Source organism: Chiloscyllium plagiosum, unplaced genomic scaffold (assembly GCF_037043375.1).
Source record: "Chiloscyllium plagiosum isolate Xiang-an unplaced genomic scaffold, Cpla_swu_hap1 HiC_scaffold_22, whole genome shotgun sequence".
NCBI lineage: Eukaryota > Metazoa > Chordata > Chondrichthyes > Orectolobiformes > Hemiscylliidae > Chiloscyllium > Chiloscyllium plagiosum.
The window spans coordinates 13,795,070-13,816,107 of record NW_028270160.1 but is presented as its reverse complement, the minus strand read 5'-3'; the positions used below and the strand labels follow the sequence as shown (position 1 = coordinate 13,816,107).

General features: G+C 44.3%; 1 protein-coding gene across 1 annotated transcript in view; it reads left to right on the top strand.

Annotated features, from left to right (window-relative positions):
- Positions 1-21,038, top strand: part of LOC122561411 (slit homolog 1 protein-like) — a 320,580-nt gene that overhangs the window by 137,705 nt on the left and 161,837 nt on the right. Inside the window, exons 5-7 of the mRNA XM_087998766.1 lie at positions 8,377-8,448; positions 11,907-11,978; positions 12,475-12,546. Coding sequence (XP_087854892.1) covers positions 8,377-8,448; positions 11,907-11,978; positions 12,475-12,546 — 216 coding nt within the window. The remainder of the gene's footprint in view (positions 1-8,376; positions 8,449-11,906; positions 11,979-12,474; positions 12,547-21,038) is intronic.

Sequence of the window (21,038 nt, the reverse complement as noted above, 5' to 3'; positions counted from 1 at the left end):
GAGTGTTTCTCCAGACAGCTAAGAATCAGGGCAGGTTGGCAATGTCTGGTGTCGTGGCTGGTTCCAGGAGAACAGGAAGACTACCACCACCAACAACTAACCCCCCACCCCCACCCCCCCAACACACACACACACATACACACACACACACACACACACACACACACACACTCACTTGTGCCCCATCTCGTCCAGCAGGACAGCTAAGTGCCTTTTGCCCTGGGGAAATGTCAGGAACCATGCAGGTCACCTCTGGACTGATGGTGCTTGTCCAGGTGCACAATGGGATTTTAAAGATGGTTCCAGCTCCAGGGATGCTGGTCAATTCTGGGATCTCTGTGAATGGCAAGTTGTTTAGGGAATGGCGCATGGTAAGGTGGGCTGGAAATCAGACCTGAGACAGGCCTTTGGGATGGAAACTGTGTTTAAGGGACAAATTTGGTAAGATTTGGCTATACCCATAGATTCATAGACTCATACAAAACAGAAACAGATCCTTTGGTCCAACCAATGCATGATGACCATAATCCCAAAACTAAACTAGTCCCACCTGCCTGCACTTGACCCATATCCCTCCAAACATTTCTTATTCACATACTTGCCTAAATGTCTTTTAACATTGTAACTGTATCCACATCCACCATTTGATCTGGAAGTACATTCCACACATGAACCAATCTCTGTGTAAAAACGTTGCCCTTTGTGTGTTTTTTAAACCTTTCTCCTCTCACCTTAAAATACTGGACTCGCACTTGGACAAAGAAGCTATAAGAGTCAGCTCTGAATGACCAATGATTGAATCATGCACTCAGGATGGTTAATCCACTCCACTGGATAACAAAAGCAACATGCTGTCCAGAGTGCCCAAATCTCATTACTATCCTAAAGGCCAGGCTGCATCATTGCTCACAGTAAAGATGGCAGACAGTCTGTGAGGAGACACTCACCATTACTCGGGCCTAGAGAGAAGGGGAGTACAGGTAGTTCTATAACATGAGGGTTGCTTCCTTGTGCAACCTGCATTATAGTAAAATTACACTTTAGAAACAACGCTTAAAGTGTTGCTGCTGTAATCGCGTGACAGCCAACACACGCTTTAAATGTTTGCGGTTTCGAAACGGTGTCCCCAGTTCGTCCATCATGTTACGGCGAATTCACATTAACGAAACGCGCATTATAGCAAAACGGCCTGTAGCTGGAAGAGGCTGTTCCAAAAAGGGGACCATTTTTAACACTTGGCTGCGGAGGCGCTGAACATCATGCTGCTATTCTTACACCCAAATGGAATTGTTCCAAGCTTCCTGATCATTGCTCCTGTACCCCTATTGGACATTCTCTCCAGGGAAATCCTGAGATTATCCCAATTTCTGCTCTTACCTCTCAGCAAGCCCCAAACACCTTTCACCCTCTGTTCTCACTGACCACCCAGCGAGATTTGAAAATTCTCATCCTGATTTGCAGTCCCTCCCTAGCCTCAGCTCCTCCCTGTTTCTATAAATCTCCTGCTGACCCAGAGCTCTCCAGGATAACTGGATTCTCCTCAGTCTGGCCCCTTTTGCATTGCTGACTTTAATCTCTGGGTGGTCACCCCTTCATCTGCATGGGTCCCACACTCTGGAATTTCCTTCTTGCACCTCTCCATCTTATTTTCCTTCCTTAATAAACTTCTTCAAATGTAATTCTTCAGCCGAACCTTTGATCACTCTGTCCTCAAATCCCCGTAGGTGTGTAAATTTAGATTTCCTTTCATGTTTCCGATCAGTGCTTTAGGATGTGTTACTACATTAAAGGTGCTGTAGTGATTGGACCCAGGTGGATCTCACTGACAGTCTGGGGACTGGCTCTGAGCAGGCAGGTCAGGGTCCATGCACAGTGTGTATTTAAATAAAGGGTGACTTGGTGACCGGATACTGGCCTCTCTGCAATTATTTCAGGTACTGGATAAATAAAAGTTATTATTGGTATTAGTGCCTGTTGACATAACTCCCCCCCACCCCACACACCCTCGGAGGTGCCCCTCATTGTTAGGCATGGTCAGAAACGCCAGATGGCAGTGTCACCATTTGGATTTGCTTTTCCTGTTTCATGGGAAGCAGACTCAAGTTGGTTTAGGATCCATGCAGATCCACTTAGGAACATCAAGAGCAGACCATTCAGCCCCTCAAACCTGTTCTATCACTCAAAGAGATTGGGAATGACCCATGCTTCACCCACCTTGGCTCATTAACTTTTAACGCTGTCACCAAAAGTCATTCTCAATCCCGGTATGGAAAGCGTCAGTTGACCCCCCTCACCCTCCAGCATGCCTTGGCTTTTGAAGTAGAAGATTCCAGATTTCCCCAACTTATGTTTGAGAATGTCCTTCCAGATTTCATCCAGGGCAGCCTAGCACTCATTTTAAGATTTGGATTCTTTGGACTGTGGGAGGGAACCAGAGCACCCAAAGGAAACCCACACAGACACGGGGAAAATGTGAAAACTCCACACAGACAGCCACCCGAGCATGGTGTTGAACCCATCCCTGGCACAGTGAGGCAGTGGTGATGCCATCTCAACCTTTAGCAATGTTTCAAAGATATCCAAAGCCCAAAGATGGTGAATTGGCCATGTTAAATTGCCCATAACGTTAGGTGCATTAGTCAGAGGGAAATGGGTTACTCTTCAGAGGGTCGCTGTGGACTTGTTGGGCCGAAGGGCTTGTTTCCACATTGTAAGGAATCTGATCTAGCAATGTTTTCTCTCACAGAGGCGGCCTTTTCTCTGGACTGGGCTAGTTTCTGTCAGAGTCTTCAGTGAAAACAAGTACAGTTCCGCAAATCCGTCCTTCTAACATGGAGCCCTGAGCACAGAAATCATCCACTGAACCGTGGCTAGAATCTCTGGTTTGGTGAAGCATTACCTGATGCTACATCCAATGTACAACTGGGTCACGGAGTGTTAAAATATCCCAGTGCCCCTGGGTCCCTTTGCCATGTACAATTACCCTGACTGATATATACACGCCACTCTGTCAGTGAACAGTCAATAATCAGTCCAACACTTTGTCTCTTCCACTCTGGTTAACAGAGATCTGATTTTCATGTTAGTGTTTCAGATCCTACTGTTAAAATTATCTGGCACGTATCCATGCTAAAATCCATCTCATGTTCTTAGTCCATTGAATAATTGGGTCAGATGAATTCTGAATGATATCGCTATCTTTAGGGGATTTTACTGAGCTGCCTGATGCAGAGAGCAGAAAAGGTCTTGCATTTCTATAGCGCCTTTGGAGGTCTCAGCATGCCCCTAAAAGCTTTATGGACACAGATTTTTATTTTTAAGAGACTGTGGCTCCCTCCTCCTCTCCAGAGCTCAGGCACACCTGTGTCTGTCTGTGACAGTCAAGCAAGTGAATCAAACGATGTATTCAAGACGGAAACAAATCAGGTTTCCATGGCGTGCCCGTCTGTCAAAGGATTGGCCGCCTGTTAACAAGGAAGAGAAAAATTGTTGCAGCTGTCGAGACTACCTGGGGAGCGTGGGCAACACACATCTTGCAGAATAGGAAATGGAACTCACCACCGTCTGAGACTGCTGCACAGGAGAGCTCCAGTGTGCTAATCTTAGCTCAGCAACGTTCAAGCTCCAGAGCATCCTCCCGCCCCGTCTCGAACCTGATTGCACATTGCTCCATTTGTTTCTCCATTAAATGTACATCCCTCTAAATGCACCCCCTGCAAATGTGCAGGAGAGATTTACTAGAGTGGTCCCTGCCACAAGGGACCTCAGTCACATGGACAACCGGAGAAGCTGTTCTCTCTTGCAAAGAGAAAATACAGAAGAAATTTGATTGGGGCGTTCAGGATCATAGAACATAGAACATAGAACAATACAGCAGAGAAAAGGCCCTTCGGCCCACGATGTTGTGCCGAACATTTGTTTTGCCGATCATAAAGAGGTTTTAAGGTGACTAGCAAAGGAGCCATTTGGGAAAAGTCATCTGAATGTAATGAGACATTAGGATTTGGAACTTGCTGCATATTTGAGGTTTTTTTTACTTCTTACACGGGCGTCAATGAGAAGGCCAACATTATTGTCACATGTTTGGTTGGGCGTCCAGTTTCAATACAGACCTTTAAAAGAGAATTGAATGTATACTTGAAGGGCAAAAGTAAAATTAGCAAGATGTGGGGAGAGAGCAGGGGGAATGAAACTCGTGATACTGTCTCTCAGGAGAGTAAGCACAGATTCTGAATAGCTCAACGGTCTCAACCTGTGCTGTACAATTCTATGATTCAATGCTATGCTGCAACATGAGGTAATGAGTTCCACATTCCAACCAGTCTCAGAGAAAAGAAATTGCTTCTGAACTCCTCATTAGATATGTTAATGATATTAAACCGTGTATACAATCACTCACTTTGGTCTTTCCCACAAGGGAGAACACAGGTTTTGAGCCTAGCTCAGGTTGAGATGGGGTAATGGTGAGTCCTTAGATTGCTTGTCATATCTTAGTGACATGGGCATATTCTACCACCCCTTTCATCTATAGAACCTGGATTTCCTAGTTTGCAGAGTTACGGTTCAAAAGACCAAGTGGTCTCCATTGATAATTCTGATCCTGGATCACAGTCAGTTTCTTCACTATCTCTTTTGTCAGTGGATTTTTCCATATATTTCCTCACACCTTCTGAAAGTTGTGCAACTAAGTCTAATTTGTACTGTGCTAGGATTTAGTACTGTAGACAGGCAGGAGGCTGGAAGAACACAGCAAGCCAGGCAGCATCAGGAGATGCAGAAGTTGATGTTTCAGGAAGGGTTACATGCAAAACGTTGACTTCTCCCCCTCCTGATACTACCTGGCTTGCTGTGTTCTTCCAGCCTCCTGCCTGTCTACCTTGGATTCCAGCATCTGCAGTTTTTTGTCTGTAACCAGGGTTGGGTAGTGTAACATGTTGGTCATATTACTTTCACGGGATGTGGACATTGCTGACAAGGCTTGCGTTTATTGACTATCCCATGATTTGACTTGGCAATTCTAGTGGTCAGCTAAGAGTCAAACTGTGTTGCTGTGGGTCTGGAGTCTCATATAAGCCAGACCGGGTAAGGATGGCAGATTTCCTTCCCAAAAGGGCATAAATAAACCAGAACATGATTTAACAATCATTAATGGTAGATTTGCAGTAACCATTATTAATGGCTTTAACTTTATAACACAGATTAATGAATTACAAATTCTGTCAGCTGCTACCATGTCCCCAGACCATTATCTTGGGTGTACTGGATTAGTAACTCTGTGACATTACCACTATATCATCATCTCCCCAGGAAACGTAACTGGGAATCTTTGACTGAAGAAGCACAGATGTTAATTTCAATCCTATTCTGGTATGTGGGGGAGTTTAAATTCAGACATATAAATAAGTCTGGAATCAAAAATCTATAATAATACAGATGACCATGGAACTACTGGAATGTCGGAACACCCCATCTGGCTTGTCAATCTCAGAGATCTACTGCACAGAAAAAGGCCTTTGGGCCCATTGTGAAACAGTCAAAAACAGCCACCTATCTATTCCAATCCCTTTTTCCAGCACTTCAACCATAGCCTTAGATATTGCAAATGCATATCTAAACACTTCCTCAATGTGATGAGGTTTCCTGCCTCTACCACCCTTGAAGGCAGAGAGTTCCAGATTCCCACCACCCTCTGGATGAAAGAGCCTTTCTTCACATATCCTCTAAACCTTCTTAAATCTGTGATCCCCTGGTCATTGATCCTTCCATCAAGGGGAAAGGTTTCTCCCTGTCTATGGCCCTCCTTATTTTATGCATTTCAATCATGTCCCCTCTCTGCTCTGAGGAAAACAACCCCAATCTGTTCAATCTCTCTTCATTACTGAAACTCTCCAGGTCAGGCGACATCCTGGTAAATCTGCTCTGGGAAGGAAGTCTTATCCAGTCAGGCCTCCCGGACAGCAATGTGCTTGTCACTTCACTTCCCTCTGGAATGGTCCATGAAGTTACTCTTTGTATCAAAATGTCTATGAATAATCATGATGCACATGGACTCCACCAGTTCAAGGAGGTGGTGAGCCACCTCTTCTTCTCAAGGGTAGTGAGGGGAGGGCAATGCATGCTGGTCTTGCCAGCAACGTTCACATCCTGTGACTGAATCAGAAAAGCCCTGCCAGGTCAGAAATGTCCACCTTATTTTTGGACCAGAGAGCAAGGGATGGGATTGAGATTGGACAGGGACAGGAGTGGGATCAGAGTGGGAGCAGGTTGTATTAGGAAAGGTTTGGGATCAGCACAAAGCCTGGTGTGAGTTGTAATATTCGCTTTGTGGTGACAGAAGGTCCATGAATAGCTGCAGGAAGATTAATAACAATTGTCTCCAAATCCTAACACAATTTATTTAGCGAATTGAATAAACCAGACTTCCAGAAACTTCCACTTATCCTGTACAAACCAGGGATCAAAGCCCATCTCCAGAGAGAGCCCTGTCAGATTAGTACCCTATCTTTCATCTGTTTGAATGTTGACTTTCACCCACTTTTAGGGAGAGTACAGCAGAGTGTCCGTCTCAAATCTCAGCCTCTTTGTTGCTGGAGAGGCCAGGGACTCAGTTTGGAGAGAGAGAGAGAACAAGAAGGAGGGGAAGGAGGAATGTGGTTACTATTGAAGAGCTAACAGTCCAACACTGGCAACTGATCAATTACAAACAAATGAGGCGATCCAACTGAGCTTCTCTGTTGCACAATAAGTGGCTATTGTGTACTAGGAACCATAGAGGATATGTGCATCACTAAAACTGTTCACTCGGGGAACCAGCAGGAGGGAGACTAAGAGCTCTGTGAAGGATGTGCTACAGTTGCTCAGGTACATTCATGGAGGTTTTCTTTCATTTGTTCACGAGATATGGGTGTCACTGGCTGGGCCAGCACTTATTGCCCGTTCCTAATTACTCTTGAGGATATGGTGCCTAATGTTGAACATAACCAGGCAGTTTGTTGGGCCATTTTAAGGACATTGCTGTGGGTCTGGGGTCATGTGTAGGCCAGACTGGGTAAGGATATCTTTCCCTAATGAACACTAGTGAATTTAGTGGGTTTTTAAAGGCAACCAAGTGGTTTCATTTAATGCCCACCCCTAATTACCCATAAGGAGGTGGTGTTGAGTTGCCTTCCTCCTGATATGTATCAACAGCTGACAGTTAAATATTGACCTCTTACAGGCGGATCTAGACTCAGAGAGAGACCAGACTTTCATTCTTGTAGCACATTAGTGAGCAAGATGGATGTTTGATTGTGGTTTCATAGTCATCATTACTGAGGCCAGCTTTTTAATCCCGGTTTTGTTTATTGAGTTTAAATTTTGCCAGTTGCCATAGTGGGAGTTTGACCCCAGAGCATTAGCCTGAGCATCTGGATTTCTGATCCAATGGCGTTTCTTTAATTATATAACTTCCCATCTCTAAGATGGAGACTCCAACCATACTATCCAGAAAAAACAGGTCTCTACCCTTCCCCTGATTATTGATTTGTTTTATTCAGTCATGGGATGATGTCACTGAGTGGACCAGCATTTATTATCTGTCCTCAGTTGCCGTTGAGAAGATGGTGGTGAGCTGACTTCCTGAACCACTGCAATCTTTGGGGTAGGGACACCCACGGTCCTGTTAGGGAGGGAGTTACAGGATTTGATCCTGTGACAGTGAAGGAACAGCGATTTATTTCCAAGTCAGGATAGTGAGTGGCTTAGAGGGGAGTGTTCCCATGTATCTGCTGCCCGAGTCCCTGCTAGGTGGGAGTGGTTGTGGGTTTAGAAGGTGCTGTCAAAGGAACCCTGGTGAGCAGCTTGTGAATGGTACATGTTGCTGCCACTGTATGTTGGTGGTGGAGGGAGTGGATGTTTGAGGTCGTGAATGAGATGCCAGTCATGATGGCTGCTTCGTCCTTGATGTTGTGGAGCTTCTTGAATGTGGTTAGAATTGCTCCCATCCAGGCCTGACTCCTGATGTGTGCCGTGTGGATAGTGGACAGACCCAGGGGAATCAGGGAGTAAGTTACTTGCTGCACGATTCCTAGATTCTGACTGAGATTATAGCTAGTCCAAATCAGTTTCTGGTGAATGGTAATGCCCAGGATATTGATTATGGGGGATTCAGTGATAGTAGCATGATTGAATGTCAAGGGCAATGTTTAGATTCTCACAACCCACCCTCATCTGCCATACCCACTCCAACAGGAGCAAAACAAATTCTGGCCTAAGATCCTGAATGAGTAGAAGGTTGAGTGATGTACTTACAGTAACCTTACAGAATAATACTGGCATGTTAGAAACAGGAGTTAATGATAGTGACACAGAGTAATGTGGAATCTGATATTTTCACAGGGATCTGAGTGAAAATTTCATCCAGGCTATTCCCAGGAAGGCCTTCCGTGGAGCAACTGACCTCAAGAATCTGTGAGTACAGCCAGATCCAAGCCTCCTCCCGGTCAAACCTCGCTCTTCATTGCTCTTCAAGACCTTTCCTGCACTGCCCTCTCTCTCCCTCTGGCTCATCCCCACTGAGAGACCATATGTTACCCCTCTGCTACATTAGTAAGATTCTGACCCCTCAGCGGTATGCTGATTAAGTCTTTCCTTTGGAAGAGCAGCTCAGAAACATACCTGTTCAGTCAGATTTCAGTTTGTGACTCTGGATTCCAGTGGCACTCGTTATCCTTTGCTAAAAGGATATCAGGAGGGAAATCAGGAAGTGAGCTACTTGTTGCAGGATTCCTAGTCTCTGACCTGCTCTTGTGTCTACTGAGTTTATAGCTAGTCTGGTTAAGTTTCTGGTCAATGGTAATGCCCAGGATATTGATATTGGGGGATTCAGTGATAGTAGCATTATTGAATGTCAAGGAGCAATGGTTAGATTCTCACACACACATCCAGCAAACCAGAAATTGCTCCCTTTCAGAGAGATGCATGGTTGCTTCGCTGGCTGGGTAGGCATTTATTGCCCATGCCCCATTACCCTGGAGAACGTCATGTGAGCTGCCTTCCTTGACCACTGTAGTCCTCAGGGTGTAGATGAAGGATTATGGTGAAAGTGTTGTAGGATTTTGACCCTCTGATAACAAAGCAACATTGAATATTTCCAGTTGAGAATGGTGTGTGACCTGGAGGGGAACTTGTAGGTGGTGATCATAGAGTCATAAAGATCTACAATATAGAAAAAGACCCTTTGGCCCATTGTGTCCATGCTGGTCAGAAGTAACTGCCTAACTATTCTAATCCCATTTTCCAGCTCTTGGTCTATAGTCTTGTATGCCTTGCCATCGCAAGTGAACATCTAAATACTTCTTCAATTTCAGTGAGTTTCTCCCTCTACCACCCTTAGAAGCAGTGAGTTCCAGATTCCTACACCCTCTGGGTAAAAACATTTCTTTTTCACATCTCCTCTAAACCTTCTGCCCCTTGTCTTAAATCTAGTCATTAATCCCTCCATCAAGGGGAAAAGTTTCTTCCTCTATACCCTATCTCTGCCCCTCATAAGTTTAAACATCTCAATCACGCCCCTTCCCAATTTCTTCTGCTCTAAGGAAAACAAGCCCGGTCTACCCAATCTCTCTTCACACCCACAATTCTCCAGCCCAGGCACCATTCTGGTACATCTCCTCGGCACTGTCTCCAGTACAGTCACATCCCTCCTATAATATGGGTTCCAGAATGTAGTATTCCCATGTATGGGTGGCACGGTGGCACAGTGGTTAGCACTGTTGACTCACAGTGCCAGAGACCTGAGTTCAATTCCCGCCTCAGGCGACTGACTGTGTGGAATTTGCACATTTTTCCTGTGTCTGCGTGGGTTTCCTCCGGGTGCTCCGGTTTCCTCCCACAGTCCAAAAATGTGCAGGTCAGGCAAATTGGCCATGCTAAATTGCCTGTAGTGTTAGGTGCAAGGGTAAATGTAGGGGAATGGGTCTGGGTGGGTTGCGCTTCGGCGGGTCGGTGTGGACTTGTTGGGCCAAAGGGCCTGTTTCCACACTGTAAGTAATCTGTATCTGGTGTCCTTGTCTTTCAAGGTGAGAGAGATCATAGGTTTGAAAGATGCTTTTGGACATGTCTGGGTGGGTTGCTGCAGATGGTACACGCTACTGCCACAGCCTATCGGTGGTGCAGGGAATGAATATTTAAGCTGTTAGATGGGATGCCAATCAAGTGGGCTGCTAAATTGTGGATGGTGTTATGCTTCCTGAATTGTTGGGACTGCACTCATCCAGGCAAGTGGGTAGTATTCTGCAACCCTTCTGACTTGTGCCTTGTAGCTAGTGGACTGGCTTTTGGAGAACCAGGAAGTGAGTTATTTGCTGCAGGATTTCAAGCCTCTGACGTGTTCTTGTAACCACAGTATTGATACGGCTAGTCCAGTTCAGTTTCAGGTCAATGGTAACTTTGTATGGATGGATTCCTGCAGGTTCAGATGCATGACCTCTTGGCCTCACTCAGGCAAATAGCCTACTCTCCTCCATCTCCAATATTTATTGAATCAACAAAGAGTGTTCCAAGAAAATTGAAATCGAACATTCAAAATACATCTGAATTTTAGGGGGGATTAAATTTTAATTTAATCAAAATCCTCATGATGGGAATAACAGAAAGCAATCCTGCCATTTCCCAGGCCAGTTCCAATGTCAACATTAGTCCTTCTTCCTAAACAAGACCAAAAATAAGACAAAATCAATGTTTCTTCCCTGCTAAAGGTCAATGGTCATTGGCTCAGAGATTAACTTCCAGCTCAACTGTAATTCTTGACCCAGCTGTGTGTTAGTGGTGAATGAAATCAATGGGAGTGATTTAAAATAAGTAGCACTGTATGTCATTGACAAAATCCATCCTTCATAAAACATTAGATTAGATTACTTACAGTGTGGAAACAGGCCCTTCGGCCCAACAAGTCCGCACCGACCCGCCGAAGTGCAACCCACCCAGACCCATTCCCCTACATTTACCCCTGCCCCTAACACTACGGGCAATTTTAGCCTGGCCAATTCAGCTAACCTGCACATTTTTGGACTGTGGGAGGAAACCGGAGCACCCGGAGGAAACCCACACAGACACGGGGAGAATGTGCAAACTCCACACAGTCAGTCGCCTGAGGCGTGAATTGAGCCCGGGTCTCTGGCGCTGTGAGGCAGCAGTGCTAACCACTGTGCCACCTTGCCGCCCACACATTAGAAAGCACTGTTTACCCCTCTGTCCTCTCCATCTACTTCACTCTGTCTTTTTCTCCATCATTACTCCATCTCCAATCCTATCTTTCTCAATTCAGTTCCTCTCTTTATTGCCTCTAACTCCATCTCTATGTTTAACTCCCTGTTACTCTCTCCATCTGCACTCTGTGTCATTGGATTTCTGTGTCTCCCTCTTTCTCTGCCCATTTTGTGCACTCTCTCAATGTTAGGTTGTTTGCTGTCCTCCTTTTCTGCTTACCTCTTCCAGTCTCTGTCCAACTATCTCTTCTGCTTTCTATCCAGCTCTCCATTTCTCTCCAATGTTTCATCCATCTCTCACATTTTCCATCTCTCCCTATTTATTCCTAGCTTCGGTTCATCTTTCCCACTCTCCATCCACCTCTCATCTTCTCTCGCGCTCTGTGCCTTCCCCCTGATCAGTGATCTGACTATCTCAGATGATAAAAGAAGAAAGGAATTCAAAGCTCTTGATGTAAAAAGCAGAGCCCGTGGAAAGGGTTGTAAATAGTATGAGGCCAAACATCAGAGTAACATGTCAACGACAGAAAGAAATCTTTACAGGTTTGTTCATGGCCTAAGGCTTAGGGCCTAGCAAAGACAAAATGTAGATAAGTGGCCTGAATGTTTATGGTTTCACTGCTAATGGCCTCAATATTCCTTGTGTCTCTTTTACAACAGGCAACTTGATAAAAACCAAATTACTTGCATTGAGGAAGGGGCGTTCCGAGCCCTCAGGAGCCTGGAGGTTCTGTAAGTCTTTCCCATACTCTTTTTTATATTCTGTCATGGAACGTCACTGATATGATCAGAGTTTGTTACTGATTCCCAATGGCCCTTGGACTGGGTGTCCTGCTTGACTATTTCAGTGAACAGCTAAGAGTAAACCACATTGCTATGGGTCTGGAGTCACATATGGACCAGATCAGGCAAGGACAACATCTAAAGAGCATCAGTGAGCGAGATGGATTATTGTTGAGAATAGTTTTAAGTTTTAGGTTTTTAAAAGTTGAATTTAAATCCACCAGCTACATGATGAAAATCTTAAACTTCATGTCTCTTTTTGGCAATGTTAAAGTCTAAGTGTGCTTCATTGACTGTGCATGGCTTTCAAATGTCCTGTAATGATAAAAGATGCTATAGGAATACAGGATCTTTCTTTCCTTTGCTACAGTTGAAGGAAATAAAATCAAAAGGTAAAGATAAAAAAAAGGGTGGTTAGTTAACTGTTTTCTATTGTCTTTTTCAGGACCCTGAATAACAACAATATCAGCACTATCCCTGTCTCCAGCTTTAACCACATGCCAAAGCTTCGCACCTTGTAAGTACAAGACCTATGAGCTCTTTAATAACCTTTATAAGATATCAAGAAGTGACTGTAACAAGGACAGATGTGCCACCAGTGTAAACAGGAGCATGGATGAACTCCAGGAAATTGTGCATGGGTCTAAAATCTGAACAGGCAGAAATTAAGAGGCATAATCAAAACATTTGTTGAAGCAAGGAGGGTTGGTATTGTAACTGATGGTGGGGAGGGAAGCTGTAGACTACTGAATGGTATCATCAGGCTGGTCAGACAATTGGCAAATGAAATCCAATGCAAAGATAAGGACTGCATTTGGGGAGGGCAAAGGAATAAGTAAAAGGTGGTTGGATACTGAGAGGTCTAGAGGAAAGGAGGGACCTTGGAGTGAATATCCACAGATCCCTGGAGAAGGGCTTATGCCCGAATCGTCGATTCTCCTGCTCCTTGGATGCTGCCTGACCTGCTGCGCTTTTCCAGCAACACATTTTTCAGCTCTGATCCCTGAAGGGGTCAGGTTGGGTAAAAGCGATAACTAAGAAGGCATCCTTTATTAAATCCTTTATTAGTCAGTCACTGACTGAGTAAATAAATAGTGAGGTAATCCCAGAACTGCACAACGTAGACAGCAGCTGGGTCACTCTGTGCAGTTTGATCACTTTAATTCAGAGAGGATGTAATTACATTAGCAGGGGACAGAGGACATTTACAAGGACATTACCAGAACTGCACAGTTACAAGATGAGGACTTTTTTTGTCTTCATTCATGGGCTGAGAGCATCACTCACTAGGCCAGCATTTATTACCATCCTGAATGTGATCCCTCTGGGCTGAGCAGTTAGGAGTCAACCACATTGCTCTGCATCTGGAGTCACATGTAGGTAAGGATCACAGTTTCTTTCCTTCAAAGACATTTAGGGGAGGAAAGATATTGGATTCAATTATTAAGGAAGTAATAGCAGCACATTTGGAAGATCATAACCTAATCAAGCAGAGTCAATGTGACTTCATGAAAGGAAAATTGTGTCTTAAACTAATTTACTAGAGATTTTAAAGGAAGTCTCAATCAGAGTGGATAGAGGGGGACCAGCAGATGTGTTGTATATGGACTTCAAAAAGGGATTCGACAAGGTTCTCACAAAAGATTAAATCACATGATAAGAACCCACAGTGTTGGAGGTTGTATAATAACATGGATAGAAAATGGGCTAATGGGCAGGAGACATTGAGTGGGGATAAGGTTCGTTTTCAGGTTGGCGACCTGTGACCAGTGGGGGTCCACAGGGATCAGTGCTGGGACCACAATACCACAGTTGTTTACAATATATATGAGTGATTAAGAGGGAGGAAGTGAGCGTGCTGTCACCAACTTTGCAGACAACACAAAAATAGATGGAAAGGTAGGTGTGGGAGGGATACAAACCATTTACAGAGAGATATTGATAGGTTAAATCAGTGGGCAGCAAGTTAGCAAGTGGAGTATAAAATGGGAAAATGTGAAGTTGTTCATTTTATATGGGAGAAAATCTGCACAAAACTGCAACACAAAACGACTTGAAAGTACTTGTGCACAATACAGAAAGCTAGCACAACAGTGCAGCAGATAATCAGGAAGGCTACTGGAATGTTGGCCCTTATTTCAAAGGGATTAGAGTATAAGAGCAGGGAGGTCTTACTGCAACTGCACAAGGTGCTGTAAGATCACATTTGGGGTACTGTGAGCAGTTTTGATCCCCTCACTTCAGGAAAAGTATTATTTCATTGGCGACCATTCAAAGGAAGTTCACTAGGATGATCCCTGGTACAGAGGGATTGTCTAATAAGCAAAGGTTAAACAGGTTGGGATTCTACTCACTGGAGGTTAGAAGAATGAGACATGATCTCATTGAAACATATGGGCTTCTTAAGGGTTTTGACAGGGTAAATACTGAGAGGATGTTTCCTGGGAGAGTCTAGGGCCAAGCAGCATAGTCTCAGAATAAAGGGACACCAATTTAAAACTGAGATGAGGAGCAATTTTTTTCTCTCAAAGGGTTAAGTCTTTGGAACTCTTTGCCACAGAGAGCTGTGGGGGCAAGAGTCCTTGTGTATATCTAAGGCTGAGAGAGAGATGGATTCTTGACCTGAAGGGGAATCAAGCATTATGGGGAATGTGGACATGAGGAATGTTGGATCAGCCATGATCCCACTAAATGATGGAGCAGGCTCAAGGTGCCCAATGGTCTACTCCTGGTTCCTATTTCTTATGGTCTTATGCTCTTAATTAGTATAAAGATTAGAGGGAGATGAAGATTTCTTTCATCCCGATTTACAAAACAGGCAAGGCCCTTTAGGAATATAAGGGAAGCAGCAAAGAATCTAAAGAAGGAATTAGGAAGGCTAAAAGGATCCATGAAATATTCTTGGCAAGTTAGATTTGAGGGAATCCCAAGGCATTTTATACACATTTTAGAAGCAAGACAGAAAGGGAAAGGTCCACTCCAGGACAAAGGATGAAATTATTGTGTGAATCTGGAAGAAGTGGGTGAGGTTCTTATTGAGTACTTCGCATTGGTATTCACCAAGCTGAAGGACATAGTTGATGATAAGATTAGGGAGGGTTATGTTGATATTTTAGGACATGTCACTATTAAAAAGGAAGAGGTGTTGGATGTCTTGAAAAATGTTAAGGTCAATAAGTGCTCAGTGCCTTCTGGGATCTATCCCAGGATACTGAGGGAGGCAATTGCTGGGGCAGCTATTTTTTGAGGTTGTACAGGACATTGGTGAGGCCTCTTCTGAAGTACTGTGTGCAGTCCTGGTGCCCCTGCTATAGAAAGCTTTAATTAAACTGGAGAGGGTTCAGAAAAGATTTACCAGGATGTGGGGTAGCAGGGTTTGGGGGGTCAGAGTTATAAAAATAGGCTGGGACCTTTTACACTGGAAGTTGAGGGGTGACCTTATAAATGTTTATAAAAGCATGAAGGGCATAGATAAGTTGAATGACAAGGGTCTTTTCCCTGGAGAGTTCAAATCTAAGGGGCATATTTTTAAGGTGAAAGCAGAAAGTTTTAAAAAGCACATGAGGGGCAACTTTTTTACACAGAGCGTGATCAATATGTGGAATGAACTGCCAGAGGAAGTGGTGGATGCAGGCACAGTCGCAACATTGAAAAGACATTGTTTAAGGAGCGGTTTGGAGGGATATGAGCCAGGAGCAGGCAGGTGGGACTAGTTTAGTTTGGGAATACGGTTGGCGTGGTCTGGTTGAACCAAAGGGTTTGTTTTCATAATGTATGTCTCTATGACTTTGTATCCACTTTAGCCATAGCCATGATCCCAGACATTCGGAGATTAGCCAATATTGTTCCTTTGTTTGAGAAAAGCAACAGGGAAAATCCAGGAAATTATAGACTCGTGAGCTTTCCATCGGTGGTAGGGAAATTATTGAAGAACACTTTTAGGGATTGGATTTACATGCATTTGGAAAAGAATGGACTTATTGGGGATAGTCAGCATGGCTTTTTCTGGAGGTGGTCTTGTCTCATAATTTGATTGAGTTTTTGAGGAAGTGAGGTGTAGCTGGTCAAAAATGAGAAGAATATAACAGCGCTAATTAAAGAAAGACTTGAAAGGACTCGTATTTTTATACTGCCTTTCAAAACCTCAGAGTGACCCAAAGTCCTTTCTAGCCAATGATACTGTTTGTTTTGAAGTATTGTCATAGCCAATTTGTGTGCAGCAAGCTTCCACTAACAACAATGTGGTCATGACTACCTCAGCTGGTTTACGATGTTGGTTGAGGTTGTTGAAGATATTATGTAGAAGCCCCCCTCTACACTTCAAAATTGTTCCAGATAATCCTCCATCTACCTGAGAGGGCAGATAAGGCCTTAGCTGAGCATCTTATCTGAAAAACAGCACAGTTGATAGTGTAGCACTCTCCCTGTAGTACTGTGACAGTTTAAATTATACGCTCATCTTGCTGGAGTGTGTCTTAGACTGACAACCAACAACAGTCCGACCAACTGAAGTTCCAGCATATCACACCTTGATACCACTGATAAAAGTAAAGTCCTAGCAGACGAGAGGGCTGCTCTATCATTAAAGAAAGGGTGGTAGCTTGACCTGAGGGTCGCCATTGCTCAGGTGAGGGGAGAGGTTGAGATGGAGAGTGCTTCATGGCAAGTTCAACCAGTGCAGGATTTGAACCCACACTGCTAATATTACTCTACATTGCAAACCAGCCAACTGAGCTAACTGGCTCTCTGTTGTTCCAGTGATGTAACACCTAGTACAGACTATTCCACGTGCAGCTTGAGAGATTTTGGTCAATTCAACAAGACAGTTCCTTTCCTAAAGAGACTAATATTCAATTTCATTGAGCTCCAATAAAGCACAAATCCTTTCCTCCTCCTCTTCCCTTCATGGGTCTTCAGGTGGAAAGTGAGGTGAAAGAGACACGCTCCAGGCCGAAAAATAGAGCCGGAGCCAGCCTGCTCCATAAAATAACCCACCAACAACAACAAAAACAGAAGTTGCTGCAGAAACTCAGCAGGTCTGGCATCATCAGTGGAGAGGAAAGAATTAACTGTTACAAGTCCAGTGACCCTTCTTCAGAATGAAATTGATATTCATTGCCCAAGAGGTCAACAGGAGATATGGAATTGCCAAAGCTCTAGATGATTGTTCTTTAACTTTAGATCTGAGCCCGTGTTGTACGTGTCCTGTGAGTGTTAATGAAGTATCACTCTGTATCTAACCCTGTACTGCACCCATCCTGGGAGTGTTAATGGGGACAGTATAGAGGCCCCTTTGTATCTCACTCTGTACATACCTATCCTGGGAGTGTGAGATGGGGACAGTAGGTGATGCATGTTGCAATCTGCTGCAGTGATCAGCACTGCTACCTCCTCACCTTAATGACAAGAACATTTTCTGACATGGTTTAAAAACAGATTTATACATTCAACTCCAGAAGTCTTTGTTTTTCAAATCCAATTTGCCCACTTTCAACTCAGCAAATCATTCTGTACTCATTTATCATCCAAGAGACTTTGAAATGTTTAAATCTCTTTGCACTAAGGCAGTACTTGTCTGACCCATGTTGATTAAATGTGTCGTTTTTCAAATGGAAATTTAATTTAGTCTGTTGCAAGCTCCCATGTGTGGGGTTACTCTCAAAAGCAGGTAACAGCTCTGCATGAACCAAATCCGTTCCCATTCTCTCCGGTTGTATCAAACTCTAATTGACTAAACTCCTCATCACAATGTAATCTGACTGATGGGAAATCACACCATGCAGACTGCTTTCAGTTCAGAGAGTGTATATGTGACTTCACAACAAGGTCAAGGTGGAGCAGGTGTGTGTGTCGTGTCTGTCCGTGTGTGTGTGGTGTGTGTGTGTGTGTCTGTGTGTGTGTGTGTGTCTGTCTGTGTCCGTCCATCCGTGTGTGTGTGTGTGTCTGTGTGTGTGTCTGTGTCCGTGTGTGTGTGTGTCTGTGTGTGTGTGTGTGTCTGTGTGTGTGTCTGTGTGTGTGTCTGTGTGTGTCCGTCCATGTGTGTGTGTGTCTGTGTGTGTGTCTGTCTGTGTCCGTCCATCTCTGTGTATGTGTGTGTCTGTGTGTGTGTCTGTGTCCGTGTGTGTGTGCCTCTGTGTAGACAAGTCTTGGGGTAAAGGGCAAACCATTCCAACCTGAGGTAAGGAGAAATGTCAGATGGTTATGAATCTCTGGAATTCTGTACCTCTGGGGTATGGACGCTCTGTCATTAAGTAAGCTCAAGACCAAGATTGATAGATTTCTAGTTAATAATGACATCAAGGGCTATGAGGATGATGTGGGAATACGGCATTGGGGTAGTTGACCATCTGTGATCTAGAATGATGGGACAGGTTTGAGGGACTGAATGGTCTACTCCTGCTGCTGGTTTCCTATCTTCTTAACAGTGATATCAATCCTGCAGTTCAACAGTGAAGCAGGTGAGACAATCCTTGTCTAGTCAAGGCTATCAGTCAATAACCACAGATACTGTTCATGGGTAGTCCAACGATTTGAGAAAGTAGATGAGTTCACAAACCCTGCAGGGAATGGGTTTCGTTAAAGAAAACCAGTCCTAGCTCCAAATCTTACATGTCCAGCAGAGTTCCTCCCCAAATCACTGTCCAAATTCCTATTCCTTTTTGAAACTCCATTTCAATTCTTCCTACCAGTTGTTGTGGTTCTGTTCGCCGAGCTGGAAATTTTTGTTGCAAACGTTTCATCCCCTGTCTAGGTGACATCCTCAGTGCTTGGGAGCCTCCTGTGAAGCGCTTCTGTGGTGTTTCCTCCGGCATTTATAGTGGCCTGTCCCTGCCGCTTCCGGTTGTCAGTTTCAGCTGTCCGCTGTAGTGGCCGGTATATTGGGTCCAGGTCGATGTGTTTGTTGATGGAGTTTGTGGATGAGTGCCATGCTTCTAGGAATTCCCTGGCTGTTCTTTGTTTGGCTTGCCCTATAATAGTAGTGTTGTCCCAGTCGAATTCATGTTGCTTGTCGTCTGCGTGTGTGGCTACTAAGGATAGCTGGTCGTGGCGTTTCGTGGCTAGTTGATGTTCATGGATGCGGATCGTTAGCTGTCTTCCTGTTTGTCCTATATAGTGTTTTGTGCAGTCCTTGCATGGGATTTTGTACACTACATTAGTTTTGCTCATGTACCAGAGCCTATCAGAGCCAGTCCATTTCTAAAACAACCACAGACACTGGATATCAGGAACAAAAACAGAAATTGCTGGAAAAGCTCAGCAGATTTGGCAACATCTGTGGAGAGAAATCAGACTTAATGTTTTGGGTTTGGTGACCCTTCCTCAGTGAATCTGCCTCTCCATTGATGCTGGGCTTTTCCAGCAATTTCAATTCTTTTGTACAGTTCCCTCTGTTGGCCTTCTAAACTCTTGGCTGTTTGTAAATGGTATGGCTGAGAGCTATACATCAGGAGACAATGGATTCCAACCCCACTCCAGAGCCCCAAGCACACCATCCAGGCTGACACTCCCAGTGCAACGCTATGGGAGTGCTACACTATCGGAGGTACTGCTTTTCTTCAAATGGGCTTGAAGAGCAGAGACATTCTCATTCGGTCCTGGCCAATGTTTATCCCTCAGCCAATGAGTATACAATGGTATGATCTCATTTATTTTATTGCATTGTGTGCGATCTTGCTGTTTACAAATTGGCAGATGTGTTTTCCACAAAATGCTGAAAGCTGTGGAATTCCTCACCTCCATCAGTCCGACAGTCGATGGGCTCTTTTTAAACACTGAAACTTGGCTTCACTTCCCTCCCGAATGACCTTGATATCTGATTTTGGAATGTGTCCTGAACTCTAGGCCTTGCCCTTGCACCTTGATTCCACAATCATTAACAAAATCCCTTACACAGCAACGTGCTTTACTGGAAAGAGTAAATTAACCTTGAGGTATTGTCAATGCTAGAGAAAGCCACACACTCGAGATGGGTAATTACTTTCAGTGCTTGGCCCGCGGGGCAGCGTGAAGAGCTTGGAAAGCTGACTTAATCATATTATATTGATTTTGCCGTCTCGTAATTTGGTTCACTGGTCTCCCCGGACTTGGCATGTTGTTTGAACCTCCCCACCCCCTTTTCCTCAGTGTCTGTGACTCTTCCAAGACAGTAAGTGTAAAATGGCTATGAATAATGACATTCTCTCAAAGTCACTGCAGCACCAGCCCCTATACTCTCTCTCTCTCTCTCTCACCAGTAAACCACCAGGAGCAGTTAACACCGGACCACCTAAGCATTTGTTTTTACCTGAGCACGTTTATTTCTTGCTTAAAGTTCTACAGAAGAATCTAATAATCTTTATTCATCACACATGCAGGATATTTCTCTATCAGTTCATGTCACCTCTGTATCTGCCTGTAAATTGTTGGCTCAGAGTGCCAAGGGAGACATCCATTTTACATAGAGCTCCCCTTTCCCTGTGACCTCCCGAGGTCATGTGGCATCACCAAATCCTATGACCTCGCCTACATTCTTTGGCAGGAAGAGTAAAGGAGCTGAATGTTATTTAAATGGAGAAAGACAGCAGAGAGCCTCAGTAGAGAAGGATTCGGACATCCTCATCCATGAATCACAAGAAGCTAGCATCCAAGTACAGTGGGTAATAGGGAAGGCAAATTTTTTCAATACTCATTCGTAGGCATCACTGTCCAGGCCAACTTTTATTGCCCATCCTGAATTGCCCAGAGGGCAGTTAGGTGTCAAGCACATTGCTGTGGTTTTGGAGTCACATGGAGGCTAGACCATAGTAAGGACAGCAATTTTCTTCCCTCAAGAACATTAGTGAACGAGATGGGTTTTTACTGACATTTGACATTAGCTTCATGACTCTTAATTCCAGGTATTTATTCAAATCAGATTCCCCCATCTGCCATAGTGGGGATCAAACCTGGGTACCCACAACATGACTAGGGTCTCTGGATTAATAAAGCAATGTTAATAGCAATTAAGCCACTAGGCCATCACCTTCCTTC